This window comes from Acomys russatus, chromosome 8 (genome assembly GCF_903995435.1).
Source record: "Acomys russatus chromosome 8, mAcoRus1.1, whole genome shotgun sequence".
Classification (NCBI taxonomy): Eukaryota; Metazoa; Chordata; class Mammalia; order Rodentia; family Muridae; genus Acomys; species Acomys russatus.
Window position 1 is genome coordinate 8,398,470 of NC_067144.1, and position 18,999 is coordinate 8,417,468.

Genomic DNA, 18,999 nt, shown 5'->3' on the forward strand with positions numbered 1-18,999 from the left:
AGTATAAACCTCTGTAAACCATGCATGGCTGTAGTCAGGGGCACCACAGACTTTCCCATCTATTCGAGTTCTTCTTTGAATGGATGCACAAATCAAGGCCAAGAGAAAGCCCCTGACACCTATGACGTCACAAAACCAGCTGACTCCAGACTCGCAACTCTTTCCAGTGAGCCTGAGTACCTGGTGCTAAATGTTTATAAATGTTTATGACCTCACAGGGTGGTGGTGTATAGAGACAACTTTTTATACTGTATTTTCTTTGGAAAGACTTCAGACTATGTGCTCCCTTTGGCAGCATGCATACTATAATTGGAACCTTCCAGAGACTGTTAGCATGGCTCCTGAGCAAGGATGACATGCAAATTAGAGAACCGTTCCAATTTTAGAGAAAGATCCCGGACTAAATTCCTCTTTGGGCTCTGAAATGTCTATACTGAACATTGTGTGTTGGTGGATGTGATTGCTGCATTAAGTACAACAGAGAAGGGTGCACCCTGGGAGTAACAGAGAGCCTGGGGGATCACTTGTTATTGTCTCATCTGGAGGGGCCATAGCCTCAGTCTACCACAGTGAACCGGTTACTGGAAAGATACTGATTCATAGTGTCTCCAGTCCTTGAAGAGTGCAATGGGCACAGCTAGTGATGAGATGGGAGGCACACACATTTAATTAGCAAATATTATGTTCTAGATCCAACATGAATAGCACACTAGTTAAAGCAAACATACCCATTCAAGTCCAAGTTCAACCAATGCTGAACAATGCACCTTGGGCAGGTTATCGACCCTTTCAGGCACGCAGGGATGTCTGTAAGATGAAGCTGCTGCCATTTCTTACCTGTAGGTCACTAGTGTGATGAAATTGACGACTGTGTATCCAGAGTCCATGACAACTCCTGGGACTGTTGTTTAGTGATTGCTATTATGCCACAAGTTAATATATAAATATAGGTATATAGTCACATGAAATAATGACACACTTTACCATAATAAAAATATACATGATAAATATAACAGAATAGCTGTGTACAATATATAAAAGAATTCAAAACAAAACAACAAAGAACAAACATGGGTCATTCTAGGGCTTGTGCATCTAATAACCAATGGCACTGTGTTCTCATTATCCTGTTGCTAAGGTAACTGAGGTTAAGCAGTGTTCATCAGGGCACCACTGCTGTACCTGGAGCACCTGGAGGACTACATCTGGGACCAGGTAGAAAAATTCAAAATTTAAGCCTTTTTAATTTTAATTTTTATTTATTAATTCTGTGCCACCACCACCACCACCACTTTTTACAGAGCATTCCATGGCATGAATGCAGAGGGCAGAGGACAACTTTCAGCAGTTAGCTCTCTCCTTCTACCCTGTGGTTACTGGGCCTGGAATTCAGTCAGATTACCAGGCACAGTGGCCCAAGGCTTTACCCACTGAGCGGCATCACCAGCCATAGACCCTTCCTTCTTAACCTCCAAGTTCAGAAGTCGCAGGCAATCTGTACGTGATTCACACCATTTGAAGATTCTGTAGTCCCAACAAGATTTTGCAGAGCAGTCGGGGAATGGTTTTCTTTTTGTTCATATGGCTCGAGACAGGCTAATCTTGAACTCCCTATGTAGCTGAGGATGACCTTGAACTCAACCCTTCTGCCTATGAACCCCCCCTGCCCCAGCTTTGGGATTTCAAGGGCAAGCCACCATGCCCAGCTTGGAGCCGTGCTTCCTGCTTAAGAAGCATTGTTTCATTGTTTGCAAGACAAAGGCTTCTCTGTGTTGCCCTGGCTGGCCTCAAACTCATAGATCTGCCTGCCTCTACAAGCATTGTTTCTGATATTTGGAATGCATGTTTATGGGCATACGTTTTAAACACACCAGAGCCGAACCTAACGTACAAGAACAAGTTGGGCTATATAAGTTGTGCCCACTCATATAACAGAACACATGTGGCCTATGGCATAACACTAATGACTTAGGGAATAACACTAATGACTTAGAAAAATGTTCACAAGATGTTATTGTTTATAAAGCATGCCACAATGTCCTGTGGTATTTATCCTAATACTAACAGCAGTCATCTTGGATAGGTTTGCTATGGAAGAGTAGTACCTTTGTTGAATCCTATCTTTATTTTGTAAATTTTCTATAATAAGCACACTATGAATTTTTAAAGGAAAAACAACTTGTTGCAATTTACAGGTCTAGCCCCCCAACAAGCAGGATGAGAAAGGTGCTGAGTTCCCAGTGGCCATCAGAGGACAAGGTGCCGGCCATGTGCCCTCAGGAGCTTAGCTGGTGGGTCATGGGCTCCATCATAGGCATTTGACTTGAGAAAGATGTGGCCCTGGGCTGCTTAGGCATTGCAGCCTCCTTGGCCAAGTCTGGGATGGCACCACTCCCCTCTTACTTGTCACTTTCCCTGTGCCTCAGGTGCTTCTTGACATTTTTAGAAAACACAGAGGAAGAAGAGAGAAAACAGAGACCAGCAGAGCAATAGCTTGTGCCACAGCCTTAGGACACAGCAACTGTATTGGTACCCAAATAGCATGGAGCCTCGGCCAGGCCAGGTCCTGAGCCCCATCCCACCTGCTGATCTCCTGCCATCCAGGGTGAACCCTGTCTCTGCCTTTCAGCCTATCCGCATGCTTACCCTCTATCCCAGCTCTCCCTGCACAAGGTCTGCTTCCCAGGGCCAGCTTTAAGCCTTTCTCCAGAGCCTTATCCAGTCCTTTCTCATCCTAACAGACGCACCTACCTCCCACCCCCATCCTCTGTACAATCCCTTTAATCATTTCTCAAGTCCCCTTCAAAGCCTAAGGTCTCCGGGCACCTTCCCTTCTTTGCCTCCCTGTGTGAGCATCCCCTGTTTAAACTTTGCTTTTTTTTTTTTTTTTTTTTGCCCCAATCTTACATGCCCTAACCTCCACTTCCATTGCTCCGGGCTCATTTTCAATGAGGTTAGTGAGTCTGCCTTCCTCAGCCTCTGCTCTGTTACACTTATTGTTGAGTATTTCAGATGACCTGAATCAAGGTGAATAAAAAAAGAGTCATTTTATTATTAAAAACAAACAATTTACAGGTTTCTATATGCAGGCAGTGTTGTTGCCTTGGATGGTCCTCTTCTGCTGCTCCTCTGTAACCAAAATGGAAGGCTTCCTGCCCCGCTGTCAGGCTGATGCAATGGCTTCTACCTCAGTGCACAGGTGGCTGATCATATACGTGGTTCTTACACTATGGCTCTCATTACATTATTGTTACCTGATATTCATCCAGTCACAAGCACCGTGCCTAGGGCCTGACACACCAATATGCTTGAAATAGTAGACTGAATGGCTTGGAATGGCCCATCAGCAACTCTGCCAGTCTCAGGCTCCATGTTCGTGGTGTCGGTGTGATTTGTGAGATCTCTGATGGTGCGTACTGAATGGTAGTGTTTCAGGCACGGGATGGGTGGCTAGGCAGAGGGAGATTATACTAGAGTTTTACCTACTAACAAGTGTACATCTTCCCATCCCTTATTTCTCCTTGGTTCCCCAAGGCTTAGTGGTTACCATAGCAGCCAGGTGCTGATGATGCCTCCAGGGGGGTAGCCAGGTGAAATTGAGCCAGCTCTTAAGTCCCCATTTCTCCATGCTCTTGCAGGCCAAGGTGAGATGGTCTGAAGTCTAGCCTTTCGTCAGGCCCCCAGCCTGTCTTGGATCACTTAGACTTATACATCTTCCTTCTGTAGACTGCAAGCAGGGCCTTGAAATACCCTTTCAGAGACTCTCACCTCCCCAAGTTGTGTCTCCTGGCACCCTGCCTGGTTGCCTTGGAAACAGGTTCCACCGAGGACAAAGGAGGGAGCTGGGTCCTGCTTCCTCCTGGTCCTGCCAATGAGGATTTTTAGACCGTGGAGACTGCGCTGCCCTGCCTTGCACTTGCCCTCACTCCCCGCGTTCTCTATAAAGTGGAGTTTGCCTTCTCTCACCCCTGACGAGGACATGTGTAAGAGTGTGACTACGGGTGAGTGGAAGAAAGTCTTCTACGAGAAGATGGAGGAGGCGAAGCCAGCGGACAGCTGGGACTTCATCATAGACCCCAACCTCAAGCACAATGTGTTGGCCCCTGGCTGGAAACAGTACCTGGAACTTCATGCCTCAGGCAGGTGAGTAGCCCAGGATGAAGGGGCCTGCGGGTGGCCTCTGGGACCCTCCCTCGTCCTGGGATACCTTCTAAGGAGAGAAAACACATAGGACCCATGTTTACTTCAGTCTCACGGTAGCCCAGCGTAAACTAGAAGACAGGTGAGTTCCTCAAAGGGGACTCAGACACTATATTTGAGTCTACCTTTCCTGCTGATAGCAAGGGAACTTTTTTTCCCTCCTCTTGTTGCTTCTCCACTCCAAAAAAAAAAAAAAAAAAAAAGATAGAATATAATTATTAGCTTCTGACTCTGATAGTTTACACGTTTTTTAAGATTTTAATAATGCCTTTAAAAGTAGCTATAAACTGGGAGAAGAGAGACTTAGGGCAAAGGATCTGTGCTCTTGTATTGGGGAAGTCCAGTTTAAATTTAGTTAATTCAGCTTGACTTGATTTAAAACATTGACCACATGAGGCGTACTAGAAACTGGCTCTGCTGTTGGCTCCATGACTCTTGATTAGTCTACTTCCCTCTTTGAATTATGCCCTCCCTATTTGCTGGACGAAGGGTAAGCGTAGAGCTTCACCCTGTCTGTCCTCCAGGGATGGATGACAGTGATGGCCACCTAAAACTCATTAGAGCTGCAGAATATCTGGCCCCTTTGAGGCTCAGAGAAGCGCCCACATTTTAGAAGGCCCCCAGGTGATTTGTGGGTATAAACATATCTGAGAAAAATGTATTCTCATCCTTGGGTCCAGTTCATGGATCTATGTTAAGATTTGCTTTTGGGACTCAAGGGAGAGCTGCAGATGACCAATGCAGGTGTCAGGATCAGGAGTGAAGACCTTCCTACTTAGCTCGGACTCAGTTCTAGTCACTCCAGTTTCAGCCGGCATTGCCGGTTCTGCCTCTCACTAGCTGTGTGTGCATCGATGGCTCTATTTACTGTGTCTTGAAACAGAATGAATGACATGTGATTTGGGTGGCCCCTCCGGTCCTGACATTTTTAAAATCCAAGAGTGGTCTGAATGAGGGAAATAGTTGGTAAAGATTGAAAGAGACAAAGAGAAGCGGCATTCTTCAATCTTGTGCGGCAGAGGGGACGGCTTTGTAGCTGATACTTGCTAGAGGACTTGTGATCCCCAGCTTGCCTCAGTCAGCCTGAGAAACTCTGGCCCTTCGGGGAGGAGAGGCCACCTTGCGCTCACAGTGCCTCCACTTCCAGAACTTGAATGCATTAGCTCTGGCCCTGCGCTAATAGTTAATGGCTCCCTTTCTTGTAATTTAGGCCTAGCCTGTTTGGTGTTGTCAGATAGGCTTGTGTATCTCCTAGCTTGGAAGGCTCAGCTTTGCGATCAGACTTCCCCGTGGTGTGGACAGAGCACTCAATTCACCCAGAGCATTCTATAGATGATGAGTTCCTGAGAGCTGGGATGAGGGACAAGGCCGGAGGAAACCAGGCTGAAGAGAGACAAGGTCTCTGGAAGCCATTCAGGGAGCACCACTACATGCCCAATGGCGAGTTCGGGAGAGTGCTCTTCCCATGGGCACGCACAGAGAGCAAGGAGGGTGGCCTCCTGAGGAAGCAAATGTACCCTGGGGACTGTCAGTCCCATCTCCAGACTCTTGTTTCTGCCAGCCTCCACATCCCCTCACCCCTTCCTGGCCTGTTTTCATCCCTTCACATGACCCTCTCTTCTTTCTCTTTCCCCCGACTGGCAGGTTCCACTGCTCTTGGTGCTGGCACACCTGGCAGTCGCCCCACGTAGTCATCCTCTTCCACATGTACCTGGACCGAGCTCAGCGTGCTGGCTCGGTGCGCATGCGCGTGTTCAAGCAGCTGTGCTACGAGTGCGGCACAGCGCGGCTGGACGAGTCCAGCATGCTGGAGGAGAACATCGAAAGCCTGGTGGACAACCTCATCACCAGTCTGCGCGAGCAGTGCTACGGGGAGCGCGGTGGCCACTACCGCATCCACGTGGCCAGCCGCCAGGACAACCGGCGACATCGCGGCGAGTTCTGCGAGGCCTGCCAGGAAGGCATCGTGCACTGGAAGCCCAGCGAGAAGCTGCTGGAGGAGGAGGCAACCACCTACACCTTCTCACGTGCTCCCAGCCCCACCAAGTCGCAGGCGGAAGCAGGCTCAGGCTGCAACTTCTGCTCCATTCCCTGGTGCTTATTTTGGGCCACGGTCTTGCTGCTCATCATCTACCTGCAGTTCTCCTTCCGGAGTTCTGTCTAAGATTCCCGGGTGGGTCTGAGGCTTGGGGGTGGGGACCCGGTTGGAGGGAACGGGTTACTTTCTAACGCGACATGGTCATTGGTTCAGTGGGGGACCCTGGACAATTTACCCAGTTTTCTATCTGTAAAAGGGTCTGGCTGGATGGTGGATTTCTCAAAAAGGAATCTAAGGTTCCAGAATCCTTCAAGGTACCTCAGGGGTATTTGATTTGGGAGGAATGGACAGAGCAGAGCGAGTGAACTGCTTTCTCCAATAGCGCCCCCCCCACAACTTCTGCCTTCTTGCTTGCTGCAGTCAGAACAGAACTACTTTTCGTATTGTTCTGTGTAAGGCTTTTGTACACACACACACACACACACACACACACACACACACACACACACACGCACACGCACACACGCACGCACGCGCACACACACGTGGCTTAACTGCTTCAAAAGGAAAACAGGCTTGGAAAAGACAGGACTAGGTCATCTCAAATGCTTTTAAAGCCAACGACCTTGACTTTGCTCTCTTGCCAGTCTCTCGCCCTGCCTTTGTCATTACCGTAGTATCTAGCCGTAGCTTTGTAGAACCTCTTTGCCTTTGATATGAGCCTGATGCAGCTCTGCCTCAGGCACACACAGAAGATTGCCCAGTGGGACCACTGGACTGCTGGCTCCCTGGTATCCTGCATCCAGCTTGAAGCTTCTAGCACCCGGTGGACCCCATGCCTGCCTAGCTGACAGAAGATTGGCAGTTGGGGTAGTCACAGAGTGAGGCCTCTACCTCAGTGCTTGTGAACTGGTACATAATTTAGAGAGGTTTGGAAGGATAAGAGCACACAGAGTGAGTCTCTATTATAGTAGAGGAGTTTTTAGGGTTTAGACTCTCAGCAGCGCTGCTGAGGGCCAGAACAGGAAGCAGGGGCCTGGCCGTCTGTGATTTTGCTGAAAGGATTGCTCACTGGCTTTTTTAGAGAGTCTCTCTACCTGGACCACGGCGATGGGGCATCGCAGAAAGAAAGGATGCATTTAAAGATACAAATAACTTGTCGGTAGAGAGTCCCCAGAAGCTCACGGCTTTTAAAATGGAATGCAATCTGGTTTGCAGTAATAGGCTCGGAGACCCTCTGACAACAGAGTGTAGAGTAAGGCTGGTGGGGAGAGGCGAAAAGCTGGAAATGGGATGCTGCCCACCCTGAGCCTTAGAGGCCCATGTTCACTGTCTGTTAGTAACCAACTTCCTGTCCTCCTGCCACTTCCCTTTTATAGAAAGTCACAATGTCTGTAGTGGGAGAGATACATAAAACATCGGATACATAAAGCCCTTCGGGATGTCATTAATGTACCTTTGAGATTAGATTCCCCACATGGTCCTTGGTCCTTGCCAGGCCATGAGTGACCCCTCTCTGTGTCCTGTCTTCTCTCTGACTGAGCCTCTGTCCAGCTTCTGGTCTCAGCGGGTCCTGTCCATGGCCGGGTGTGGATGGGAGAGCAGCACAGTCTCACTATGGCCCTCGCTCTGACAGCAACAGCCAGCTGGGACTTCTTCCTTCACAGTATTAAATTGCTTTAGCCGGCCACATATCCTGGGCAGGACTCCCTAGCAAGTTCTGATTTGGATCGATGTAGTAGGCTCCTTGGGTCAGGCTCAGTCTATAAGAGGCTCTGGTCACTTCAAGGGCTGTCATCTCTGGCTGTATTTTTGGAACCCAGAGGAGTTTGGTTTTTTTGTTTGTTTGTTTTTTATTTAAAGAAATAGTAGGGGCTGGAGAGATGGCTCAGAGGTGAAGAGCACTGACTGTTCTTCCAGAGGTCCTGTGTTCAATTCCCAGCAAACACATGGTGGCTCACAAAGAAATAGTGAGGAAACTAAACACCGAGTCAGAACGAACCTTCTCTTGCCTTTGCCTCTAAGAGAGGGGCGCCTTCATTTGTACCCCATTTATAAACGATGCCTGGCAGTCTTCTCTGATGGACCTCCCCGGCTTCTCCAGAACTGGGGCTCTGCTTCCCTCTATAGCTGCCTTACTTTTCACCCCGTGTCCCTGGACTAAAACCCTCGCATATCCTTTCCCAGCATGGAGATCTCTTGCGACAATGACATCATCCTGCTTTTTGGTTTCCATTACCAAGTCTTCCTGCATTGTTGGGTTCCCCGTCAGTCCCGTCGTAATGTCTCATTCTTGGACATACTCCCCGTTAGAATGTACGGTTCTAACCAGCACAGACTCCATGTACTGGATTCCCCTCTATTGAGCACATAGCAAGAGCTCAGTAAAATCTTGCTGAATGAATAGGTCTGTCAATAGTTAGGTCATTTCCGGGCAGATCTTTGCTTCTGTAGTGTGTGCCCATGACAACATGTGTAGTCTCTTTTCATAGATCCACTTCTTTTCCTAGACCTTGTACTCAGACCCTCCCCAAATAAAATACGTAAACCAAAGCAATTGGAGGACAGACTTTATTTGTTTCAGATGGTAGCATGGAAACTAGACAAGTGATGCTGAACTTTCCAGGCATCAGAAGCTGGGGGTTCTGCTTTAATTCTGGACTGATCGCCCCTGGGGCTTTCAGCTGCTCATTTTTTCTCTGTCTCGGGTGCCCTGTCTTGGGGTTTAAAACATCTTTAGGTCTTTCCTCCTTTCACCTTGCAGTCATCCGCATGAAGCTCGATTCTTCACGTGGCCCAGTGCCAGGGTTACCCAGCCTGTTTCTGAGCACCCCAGACGGCAGGGAGATCTTCACTGGTAGCACACACCTTCTTTGGCTACCTCTGCATGGTAAAGAAGCCTTTTTTTTTTCCTTTTTGAGCCTCCTCCAAAGCATTTGTGTTTTGCAGTCACCAGTTCACACATGGAAGCCCACGGGGAGGGCTCCGTCCTTCTCCTAAGCCAGCTCTTTTCTCAGCATGGCTGCTAGAGCATCCTTTTAACCCCAGTTAGGCTCTGCCACCCCCTTGCACCCTTTGCCACTCTTGTAAATGGCATGTCATCTTATGACACCCTCTCGTCTGAGGCTACACTGGTGTCTGTGCTGTTCTCCACACACGCTGGATGCGCTCTTCCCTAGGGCCTGTCTGTCACATTTCCTCTGCAAGGCATGGTTTCTAGAAAGGTTCTCTGTTCACTCTCTATCCTCCCGCAAGCCTCCTTTGACATGCTATGTCATGCCATAACTTGCATCCGGCACCTCACACTCCATTCCTGGTCTCTTTTGCATGTACATTTGTCTGGATGCCCAGAACTCTGAAGCTAAGAAGGGGGGTTTATTTGTTGGTACTTTATGAAGGAACCTGGCTCAAAGAAGCAGCTTTTAGGGAGGGGGGTGGGGAGCAAAGCAAATGCATTAGTTTGCTTTCTATAAGCACCATGTGATAAACACCATGACCAAAAGCGAACTGGAGAGGAAAGGGTTTATTTCATGAGAGTCACCAAGGAAAGTCAGGGCAGGAACTTGGAGGCAGGAGCTGAAGGCACGCCCATGGAGGAGCTTTGGCTTATTCAGACTATTGTCTTCTACCCAGGACTACATGCCTGGGGAGGACATCGCCCTTAGTGAGATAGGCCCTCCCACATAATTGTTATTCAAGAAAATGCCTCTCAGCCATGTCTACAGGCAATCGGATGGAGGAATTTTCTCAATTGAGGTTCCGTTAGCTGTGTCAAACTGACAAAAAACCCTAACGTGTACAGGAAGGTAGGGGGAAAGACAACAGAAGGAGATGCTATTGAAATAGTAGCCTAAATTGATGTCTGCTCAATCTCTGCATCAGTTGGCCCCTGTAATTGTGACCAAAATACCTAAGAGTGTAATGCCAGAGAGGAAAGCTTTGATTTGGCTCATGGCTTTGAGGGCTCTCACTCTGTGGTGCTTGCCTCCATGAGATTACACAGAATGTCATGGTCGCAAGAACATGTGGCAGAAGGATTGTCCTCAGACAAGCAGAATGTGACAAGGAAGATCTATGCCCTTCCAAGAGCCTACCCTCAGTCACCTACACATGGCAGCTAGGTGCCACTCATGAAAGTTTCCAGAACATTCCAAAATAGCTTCCCCAGGGAGAGACTGGTGTTTCACATGTGAGCCTGTTGGGGGCAGGGGGGCAGTTCATAGTCAAATCATAGTACTACTCCCCTGAAATTCAAAGGCTCATGTCATCTTATAATGAAAATTATATTTTTTGTAATTCTAACATTGGAAAAGCAGTCTTGGGTGGCTTGATGCCGCTGAGACTTTGTCTCTACAATCTGATAAAGATCTTAGGTAGACTCAGAGAAAGAGAGAAAGTTTCAGCCCAAGACAAAAGACAGGCTCTGCCTGGGGAATTGTATTGCAAAAGGGACCATGGATTAGGAAGAGGAAGGCAGAGGAGGAAGCAGGGGAGAGAGAGGAGAAGGACATTGAGGAACCAGAGTGAGAGAGATCTGAGGTTCCTGGCCACAGGACACGGAGTTGGAGGATTTGGCGTCAGGCGGTGAGCTCGGTGGAGACCTCCAGGTTCAATTCATAGATGGTGCAGCTTCTTCTGTTAGATAGAGGACCTGAAAGACTCCTGAGAATTCCACCAGGGGAATTGCCCCTTGGAACTGATACCCAGAAGGTTTCATTCTCTTTCTCCTTAATCTCCTTTCTCTCCTATTTAGGGTAGTCGGGTTGTAAGAGAGGTACATGCCTTTAATAAATCCCTAATAAAGTAATCGGAGCCAACAGTGATATGTGTGTGTGTGTGTGTGTGTGTGTGTGTGTGTGTTTCATTTCATGAGTACCTCTCCCATACTTTCTGACTACATCCCTCCCCCCTTTATGCTTAGATGAGCTGGTTCCTCTGTGCATCCCAACTAATAGAGTCTGACCAAGGCACCGGGCTTTTCCTCTGTGGAATGCTATGTGTTATCTCTGAAAGTGGGCTACAGCAAGGAGCATTTAATGGGAACAGAGTTTCCATTTGGGATAATTAAACAGCTCTAGGAATAGATGGTGGTGGGGATCACACAGTAATCTCAGTGTACTTAACACCACTAAATTGTACAACTCAGAGCAGTCAGAATGATACAATCCACAAACTTCCAGAAAGGAAAGTGAATTCTCCACCCACTTGGGTTTATTGACTCTAAAGTGTATGTGAAGCTGTCAAATAGAGATGACAAGCAAAAGACACATCAGCGTGAGAGTTATGCAGGCCTCAAGACATGGATTTCATAAAGTAAATGAAAGTCTCAGAAGAAATGAGATGATCCAGGAGATATGGGCAAATGAGAGGAGACCCTGCAGAATACCCACACACACAAACCAGGCAGAAGCAGGGACCCCGTAGAGAGGAAAGAAAGAAGAAACCAGAAAAAAAAAAAAGAAAAGAAAAGAAAAAAGAAAGAAAAAACCAGAAAAGATAAGGTCACTTAGGGCCCACACATCCCTGAAATTAAGCAGAGAGGTCATCAGTGCCGGACTCTTGGGGGTGGGTGTTATGGAAACAAGGCTTAAAAGAATGGGTTGTGTGTGTGTGTGTGTGAACTGGGTGAGACTGGTCTGTAGAGCTGTGGAAATGAAAAGCAGCCTGCAGCATTTGTGGGACATGAAAATGCCAAGATGGACTATTGACCAAGTTTCAAATCCACCAAACATTTGGTCATGAGAAGAAGGAGAAAAGAGCAGATCTGGGAAGGTGTCCCAGGGCCAGTGAAGGAAACACGAGATGGGCGAGAAGACTCAGCGCAAGGGCCCATGTACATGCCACATTGTTATGTGTCTGTTTATTCTCTGAAGGACAAAGCCTCACTTCTGTTGGTTCTATTGTTCGTGGCTACCACGAATGACATTTCTGTGAACAGTGGTGTACAGATATATGATTGAATCCTTTCTTTAATTATTTTGGTGACTTCTTTTGTTAAAAATGGAGCATCTGGGGCTGGTAAGATGGCTTAATGGGTAAATATATCTTACTTGGTAGAGGCAAATAATGCCTTATATGGGAGAGAGAGGGAGAGAGAGAGAGAGAGAGAGAGAGAGAGAGAGAGAGAGAGAGAGAGAGAGAGAGAGAGAGAGAGAGAGAAGAGAGAACTGACTCCTGCAATTTGACTTCTGACCCGTGCTGGTTAGTTTTTGGTTAACTTGATACAAGTTAGGGTCATCTATGAAGATAGAATCTCAACTGAGAAAATGCCTCCATCAGGCTGGCTTATAGGTAAGTATATGGGGCATTTTCTCGATTAATCATTAGTGTGGGAGGGATCAGGCTAGTGGCGTGTGGTTCTGAGTTATATAAGAAAGCACACAAAGAGAGCCATGGAGAACAAGCCAGTAGGGCGTTCCTCCATGGGCTCTGCTTCAGTTCCTGTTTCCAAGGTTCCTGTTTGAGTTCTTCTTCTGAATTCCCCCCAGTAATGGACAGTGACCTGTTAAATCAACCCCCAAGTTGCTTTTGATCATGGTGTTTACCACAGCCTTAGGGGAAAAAGAAAACTAGGATACACTTTCATATATGTCCCCCACACACAATCAATAGATTAAATGATAGATTGATTGATAGATAAATGATCGGTAAATAGATGATGATGATTATGATAGGTAGATAGATAGATAGATAGATAGATAGATAGATAGATAGAGTAATAAAAACCAACAATTAGAAAAATTGTCTGTTCTACTAGTCTTTGCAGACTGGCTTTGAGCCACAGAAGTTTTTCTGTGTATGAGAAAGGTAAAAGCTGAGGTCTCCCCAGGTCTTCTCTGAGTTTGTGGCCTTTCAAGCTGTTCACATGCACAGCTGCTGCTGAGCCCCTTCACTTTGCAGCGTCTCTAAGCCTTGGCTATTTGGTTCTATGGTTCCATCTATAATGCCGCGTCCCAACTATCTGTGGGTCTATAGTCCCTCTTCAGCCTTCCAGAGTGGCATTCCTGCTGAGGCCCTAGCAAAACAGAGGCCAGTCCTTTAGATAGCTCTCAGATGGATTGGAACACTGCAAGTAAAGTGTAGGCTTTGGGCATAAGGTCTGTTCCACTCCCTCTGGGAGAGGAGTGAGTTGAGATGAGAAAAACAAAACAGAACAAAACAACAAAAACCAACCATCATGGTATTTCTTGGGGGTTTCATACGTTCGCCTGTGTTTGTCTGATCTCCAGGGTGTCTATAAGGTTCTGTTAGTCATCTTCTGGTCATTCTGAAGTGTTACTATTGGGATACACAGGCTTGGAGCTGCCTGGTATGTCATTTGGGTATAATGCCTTCAAATGCTCCTCCTGTTCTTGGCCTCATTGGAATTAGTCTCTACACAGGGCGGTGAGGATGCTGCCGTGGGGCCAGCCTCTGCAGAGGGTGGTGGCGACAATGCTATGGAACCAAATTCTCTGCAGGGTGGCGGGGATGTGTAAAATATTGTAATGGTTTGTACAAGGCCAGCCAGGTCTACAAAGCGAGTACAGGACAGCCACGACTACAAGAGCAACCCTGTCTTGGTGGTGGGGGGGGGGAAGAGTAATGGTTTCTTCTATACCCATTCTAGCTCCCAAATAATGATACAGAGAAATAGATTTATTAATAAACTTTAAGGGACCACAGCTGGGCAGATATTGATCTATTCTAAGCCATCTATGCTAGCCTGGCAATTTCTCAGCCATGGGCCACCTGTTAATAGCCATCTTAGTCTTGCCTTGGTTGTTTCTGCTCCATCTGAGTGTCCTCATAGGGAACTTTTCCTGGAGACCTCCCCCTCTCCCTCTCTTCTTTTTCCCTGGTCCCTACTTGAGACGCCCCCCTGGTTGGGATCAGAAGCCCCACCTCCTCTTTTCTCTTCCCAGCTATAGGCTGATCAGTTCTTTATTAGCCAATAAGAGACGGTGTACAATTTTATACAGCATTGAGACAGGAGATTCTTCATAGAAGTGGCAATGCCCACATCCGGACCACAACAAGATCTTGGGGCACAGACATCAGCATCTGAATGCACAACATCCAACAGGGATGCGGCATGGGCCCAGCCTCTGCACAGGGTGGTGGGTATGTTTCTTCTCAGGGTTCCATCCGTTCCTCTATTCCCTCTGCCAGGTGAATTCAAAGTCTCTAGTTTCCAGTTTACATCACTTCCCCTTGATTTCATTCAAGTGCAGATAAACCCAATGTTTCTGCTGAGAACTCTTGTTGTCCCCTTTGCTTTGGCTCTTATAGCTCCTCTTTATAACTCTAAGGCATTATGATCCTGAAAGACTATTTAGATGTGGGTGTGGGGGGGGGGAGGTGGGGAGTGGGGGGCGTGTCTCTGCAGGCACCATGTCCAACAGAGTAATGTAAGATGCAAGAAGGTAGTTTGGTTCAACATGACTCAGTAGCTGATGTTGGTTCAAACTCTGCGAGTCTGACCCTGAGTGGCTTATTTCAGGCATATTTAAGCACAGCACAATTTGGTGGAAAACAATGGTGGTTACATGTGCAGAACAAAGCTTAAGCCATGACTACACTGAAACTCTGTAAAATACATGGGACATATTCCATAAAGATAGGTTCTGTAGATGAACCGGGAAAACCAGCTCAAGGTAACGGTGAGGGTTAGGATATGATGTGGTCTGGCCACACAGGTAGTGCAAAGGCCACCAGGCTATTAACCGTGTCCAATCCCAGTCTTCTGGGTGGAAAACAGGTTCTACGTCTCTCCCTTTGAAGAGACAGCGCTGCGTGTTCAACATTCCCCTTTTCCCAGGCTTATCTGTGAATATGGAGGACCTACATGTTCACCAATAAGCTCCTACACTCAGGGAGGTAAAGATTTGTAAAGTCGTGAATATGAGAGTTGGAGGAACCACTAGGGACTCAACTCCACTTTATTCCCCAGAGGATAAAATGTGATCAGGGTGTAGAAGTATCTTGTCCCCAAACATGTGCAGAGACGAAAAGCAAGAAGCCTGGGTCTTTTCCCTGAGAGATACACAGGCAAACATCTATTCACCCGAGAGAAGTCACCGATGGCAGATCAAAGAAACAAGCCCACCCAAGGCTAGCTTAGTGAAACACTGGCTTTATTGGGGTCCCTTATAGAAGTATAAGTGACAGCTGTGACACTGAGAGGCCCGCCCCAGTGTGGATGAGGACTCAGAAGCTGGGACCCTGGAGCTCCCTCACCATCTGGAGGCTGTTTGGCAGGTAGGGACGTGCCTACTCCCCAGCAGTTACTATTGCTTTCCTCACTTGGCGAGGAGCCTTGTGCCTCTTGGCAGTTGCAGAGTTTTCCTGAGGTTTTGTCTACTTCCCAAGCTTGTTCCATTTCCCTTATTTCCTGAGTTTTAAGGGCCCCAACGCCTAGATAAAAATGTTTGAATTAGAACAGAACCACTACACAACAGATCCCAACCCTTACCACTAGCTTTAGTCTGGAACGTTCTAGGGCTCTTCCTGCCATGGAAGATGCTTCTGAGTTTCTTATTCAGCCCCCACCTGTCTCCCCTGTTGTCCCCTATACTCGTTGGCAGATAGGGAGTCTCAGGCTTGCTTGTGGAATATTTGTCTTTGCAGAAGTCTGCAGGATGGTCCCACATGCCACATACAACATAATGAACTTGTTAGATGTACTCTGTGTTATAAATAAACTCCTCAGGGGCCATTCCAGAAACCCAGCCCTTCTCCCACTTGAGTGTTTCCACACTGATTTTGATGCTCACTCCAGGCGGAGACCTGCAGGCACCACATGCAGCTCTAGAGGCTGGAATCCTTTGTGCAGGGTTAGAAAAAAAAAAAAAAAAAGGCTTTGATTGCATCCCCAAGCCCACTGAGACAGGGTACTAATGTGATAGAGAACCCCCACCTGAGTCCCCAAAATCTAGAAATTTAACAGAAGGAAAATTCAGGCACCTGCAAAATAACTTAAAGACACAGACTCATATCATGCTGATGAGGACCTGGAGCCTAGACAAATTAAGAGCCTGGCCAGCACAGTGCATCAAGGATTCCAACTAGGTCATGAAACACGGGGTTTGGAATCACATGAGGTGAATAATCCTGCTTCTTCCCAGCCCATAGCTGAGCACCTTGAGTTTCATGCCTCCTTCCATCAAAATGGGGATAATGTTATAATGTTCAGTACCGGCTGGGACCACGCCTGTCATATAACACATGCTGACTAAATGCTCATGTCCTTTCTCCCTTTAATTAGACTCTTCTCCTTTGAGCCCTGATGGACTCTTTCTGCTCTATGACTTCAGTTGAATGCTGTTAGCCAATGCTTAAGAAGAAGAAACAGAAAGAAAAAAGAAAAAGAAAAAGAAAAAAGAAAAGAAAAGAAAAAGTGACAGGGATTGGTTTCTAGGCCCATGTTTAGAACTCATTTGTTCTCATGCACCCATAGTGATCTCTTATTCTTCTATTTATTCCCAGCAGTGACTTCTCTTTTCCAGAAGCATGGTGAACACACTTCATTTTCCAAAGATTGCTATTTTAAAAATCTTAAACAGGAAAGCACCAGTGGTTTTGGGCCCCATTCCTACTGCCTAGAACACACCAGGAGGAATTTATTCTTTTTTCCAAGTCTCACTCTGTCTCTCTGTAGGACTCCCAGCTAAAGGATTTTCTTTGGAGTCATGTCTGGAATAGTTTGTGTCCTGGCACAAGAAGGAAGTGAAAGCTGCCTGATTTTTTTTTTCCTGAGACGGCAGGTGGATGTGTGTCTGTGGTGCAGAAATCTCATTGGCCTGGGAGGTTGACACCTTTGCTGTCGTGCTGGCTCCCCATTACCTGGGCAACTGGCTTCAGATGACTTGGGTTTTCTCCTGCATAAAGTCTCAGTTTTCATGTTTGTAAAGCAAAAAAGGGGGAAGCAACTGAAGGGGCCTACACTCATTGACCTTGCTTCCCCTCTGCCCAGCCATCTCCTCCCTTGGCCGTCTCTAGGGCCATCTTGACACTTACCCTTCGAATAGTCACAGAACTGTTACCCTGGGAGCTTCCATATGCCTTTGTCAGCTTTGAGTTTCTCATCTTTCTTTAACTAATTCTTAGCATCTTCTTTGGGTTTTACTCTTTCGAAGCAAGCTGCCATCAATCTAATGGCCCCACTTTTCTCTAAAGATGTTTATGTTGAAAGATTTGGCCTTATGCAAAAACTTGGGTGGTAATGATAGAATTTCAGCTTGAGTTTTTCTTTTTTATTTAGGTCATTAAATTACAATTCAGAGCTTTGTGAAAGAGTACTGTATTTATGTCCTTTCCACCCCACCCTCTCCTATCCCTAAATTCCCTCATGTCCTCCCCACTTCCTCTCAAATTCTCCCCCCCTTCTTTAATTACTGTTATACACGCATGTGCACACAGAAAGATAGCTTGCTGAGTCCATTTGCTGTGGCTCATATGTTCACTTGTTTAGGGCAAACTGCTTGTGAATGGATAACCTATTATGGAGCTCATCCCCAGAGAAGACTGAATCCCTGTCTCTCAGCAGCCATTGATTGCTTATAGCTCTTCATATAAGGGAAAGACCTTGTGGGATTTCCTACATCTGTGTTGCTGTCTTAGTCAGGGTTTTATTGCTGGGGAGAGACACCATGACCACGACAACTTTTATAAAGGGAGACATTTGACTGGGGCTGGCTTACAGCTTCAGAGCTTTAGTCCCTTATCGTCATGGGTGGGAAACATGGCAATGCGCTGGAGAAGGAGCCGAGAATGCTGTATCTTGATCCACAGGCAGCAAAAGAAGACTGTGTGTCACACTGGGCCATAATGAGACTTCAGAGGCCATCTCCACAGTGACACACTGCCTCCAACAAGGCCACACCCATTAATAGCACCACTCCCTATGGCTAAGAATTTAAACACATGAGCCTGTGGGGGCCACTCCTATTAAAACCATCACAGTTGCCATGCCAACTGGTGTTGTCATTGTGCAGGTCTTCTTTAGGTGACCATATTGCCGAGGTCTCGTGGGATTTCTGTCTGACATAGAAGACGCTGTCCCACAGCTGGCACCAGGATCCTGTGTACCTTGAAGTCTTTGTGCTGCCTCTTCTGCAACGGCTCCTGAATCTTTGGTGAGGGATTGTGCTGTGGATGTGCCAGCTGGGCCTGGGAACCCCATGGTCAGCTGGTCTCTACAATCTGACCAGCTGTGGATTTCTGGGATGGTGTCTGTCTGCTGAGAAAAAGAAACTTCTTTGATGAGAGGAGAGAGTTGCCCTTATCTGAGGGAATAATGATCAGTATTTAGAATAAAGTTAGAAAGTATACTGGTTTAGGAGAGTGGCAGGCGGTTTTGTTTTTCTTCAAGATTTATTTATTTTTATGTGCAATGCTGTGTTACTGCATGCATGTCTGTGTGAGGGTGCCAGACCCCCCCCTAGAACTGGAGTTCCAGACAGTTATGAGCTGCCATGTGGTTGCTGGGAATGGAACCCAGGTCCTCTGGCAGAGCAGCCTGCGCTCTTAACCACTGAGCCATCTCTTCAGCCCCCAAAGTGGCAGTTTCATCTCTTCATTTTAATAATCATCCCAGTAAGTTTTTATCTTGGTCTTTCTGTGGATGTAGAAATATTGTGAGCTGTAATGAGATAATTGTTATGCGCAGAGTCATTCATTGACATAGCACGTGCCTAATGAGTGCATATTTTAACAAGATGGACATTGCTCTGGGCACGCAGTTCATAACAGAGGATGACAAGACTAAGTAGCCCCTGTTG

General features: G+C 46.9%; 1 protein-coding gene and 1 non-coding gene across 2 annotated transcripts; both read left to right on the forward strand.

The window, feature by feature from the left end:
* The first annotated feature begins 279 nt into the window (after nucleotides 1–279).
* On the forward strand, nucleotides 280–386 carry LOC127193519 (U6 spliceosomal RNA). Its single transcript, XR_007831159.1, has one exon. It is a non-coding gene; the product is annotated as a U6 spliceosomal RNA (small nuclear RNA).
* Nucleotides 387–3,871: 3,485 nt separating this feature from the next.
* Rtp1 (receptor transporter protein 1) lies at nucleotides 3,872–6,364 on the forward strand. The gene is made up of 2 exons (XM_051150415.1): nucleotides 3,872–4,143; nucleotides 5,845–6,364. Exons 1-2 carry the CDS (start codon nucleotides 3,872–3,874, stop codon nucleotides 6,362–6,364), a joined length of 792 nt encoding a protein of 263 aa, XP_051006372.1.
* Nucleotides 6,365–18,999: the final 12,635 nt, after the last annotated feature.

Coding starts and splice junctions, on each gene's coding strand:
- Rtp1 (XM_051150415.1), top strand. CDS start 3,872: ATGAGGATTTTTAGACCGTGGAGACTGCGCTGCCCTGCCTTGCACTTG. Junction 4,144..5,844: donor GAACTTCATGCCTCAGGCAG/GTGAGTAGCCCA, acceptor CCCGACTGGCAG/GTTCCACTGCTCTTGGTGCT.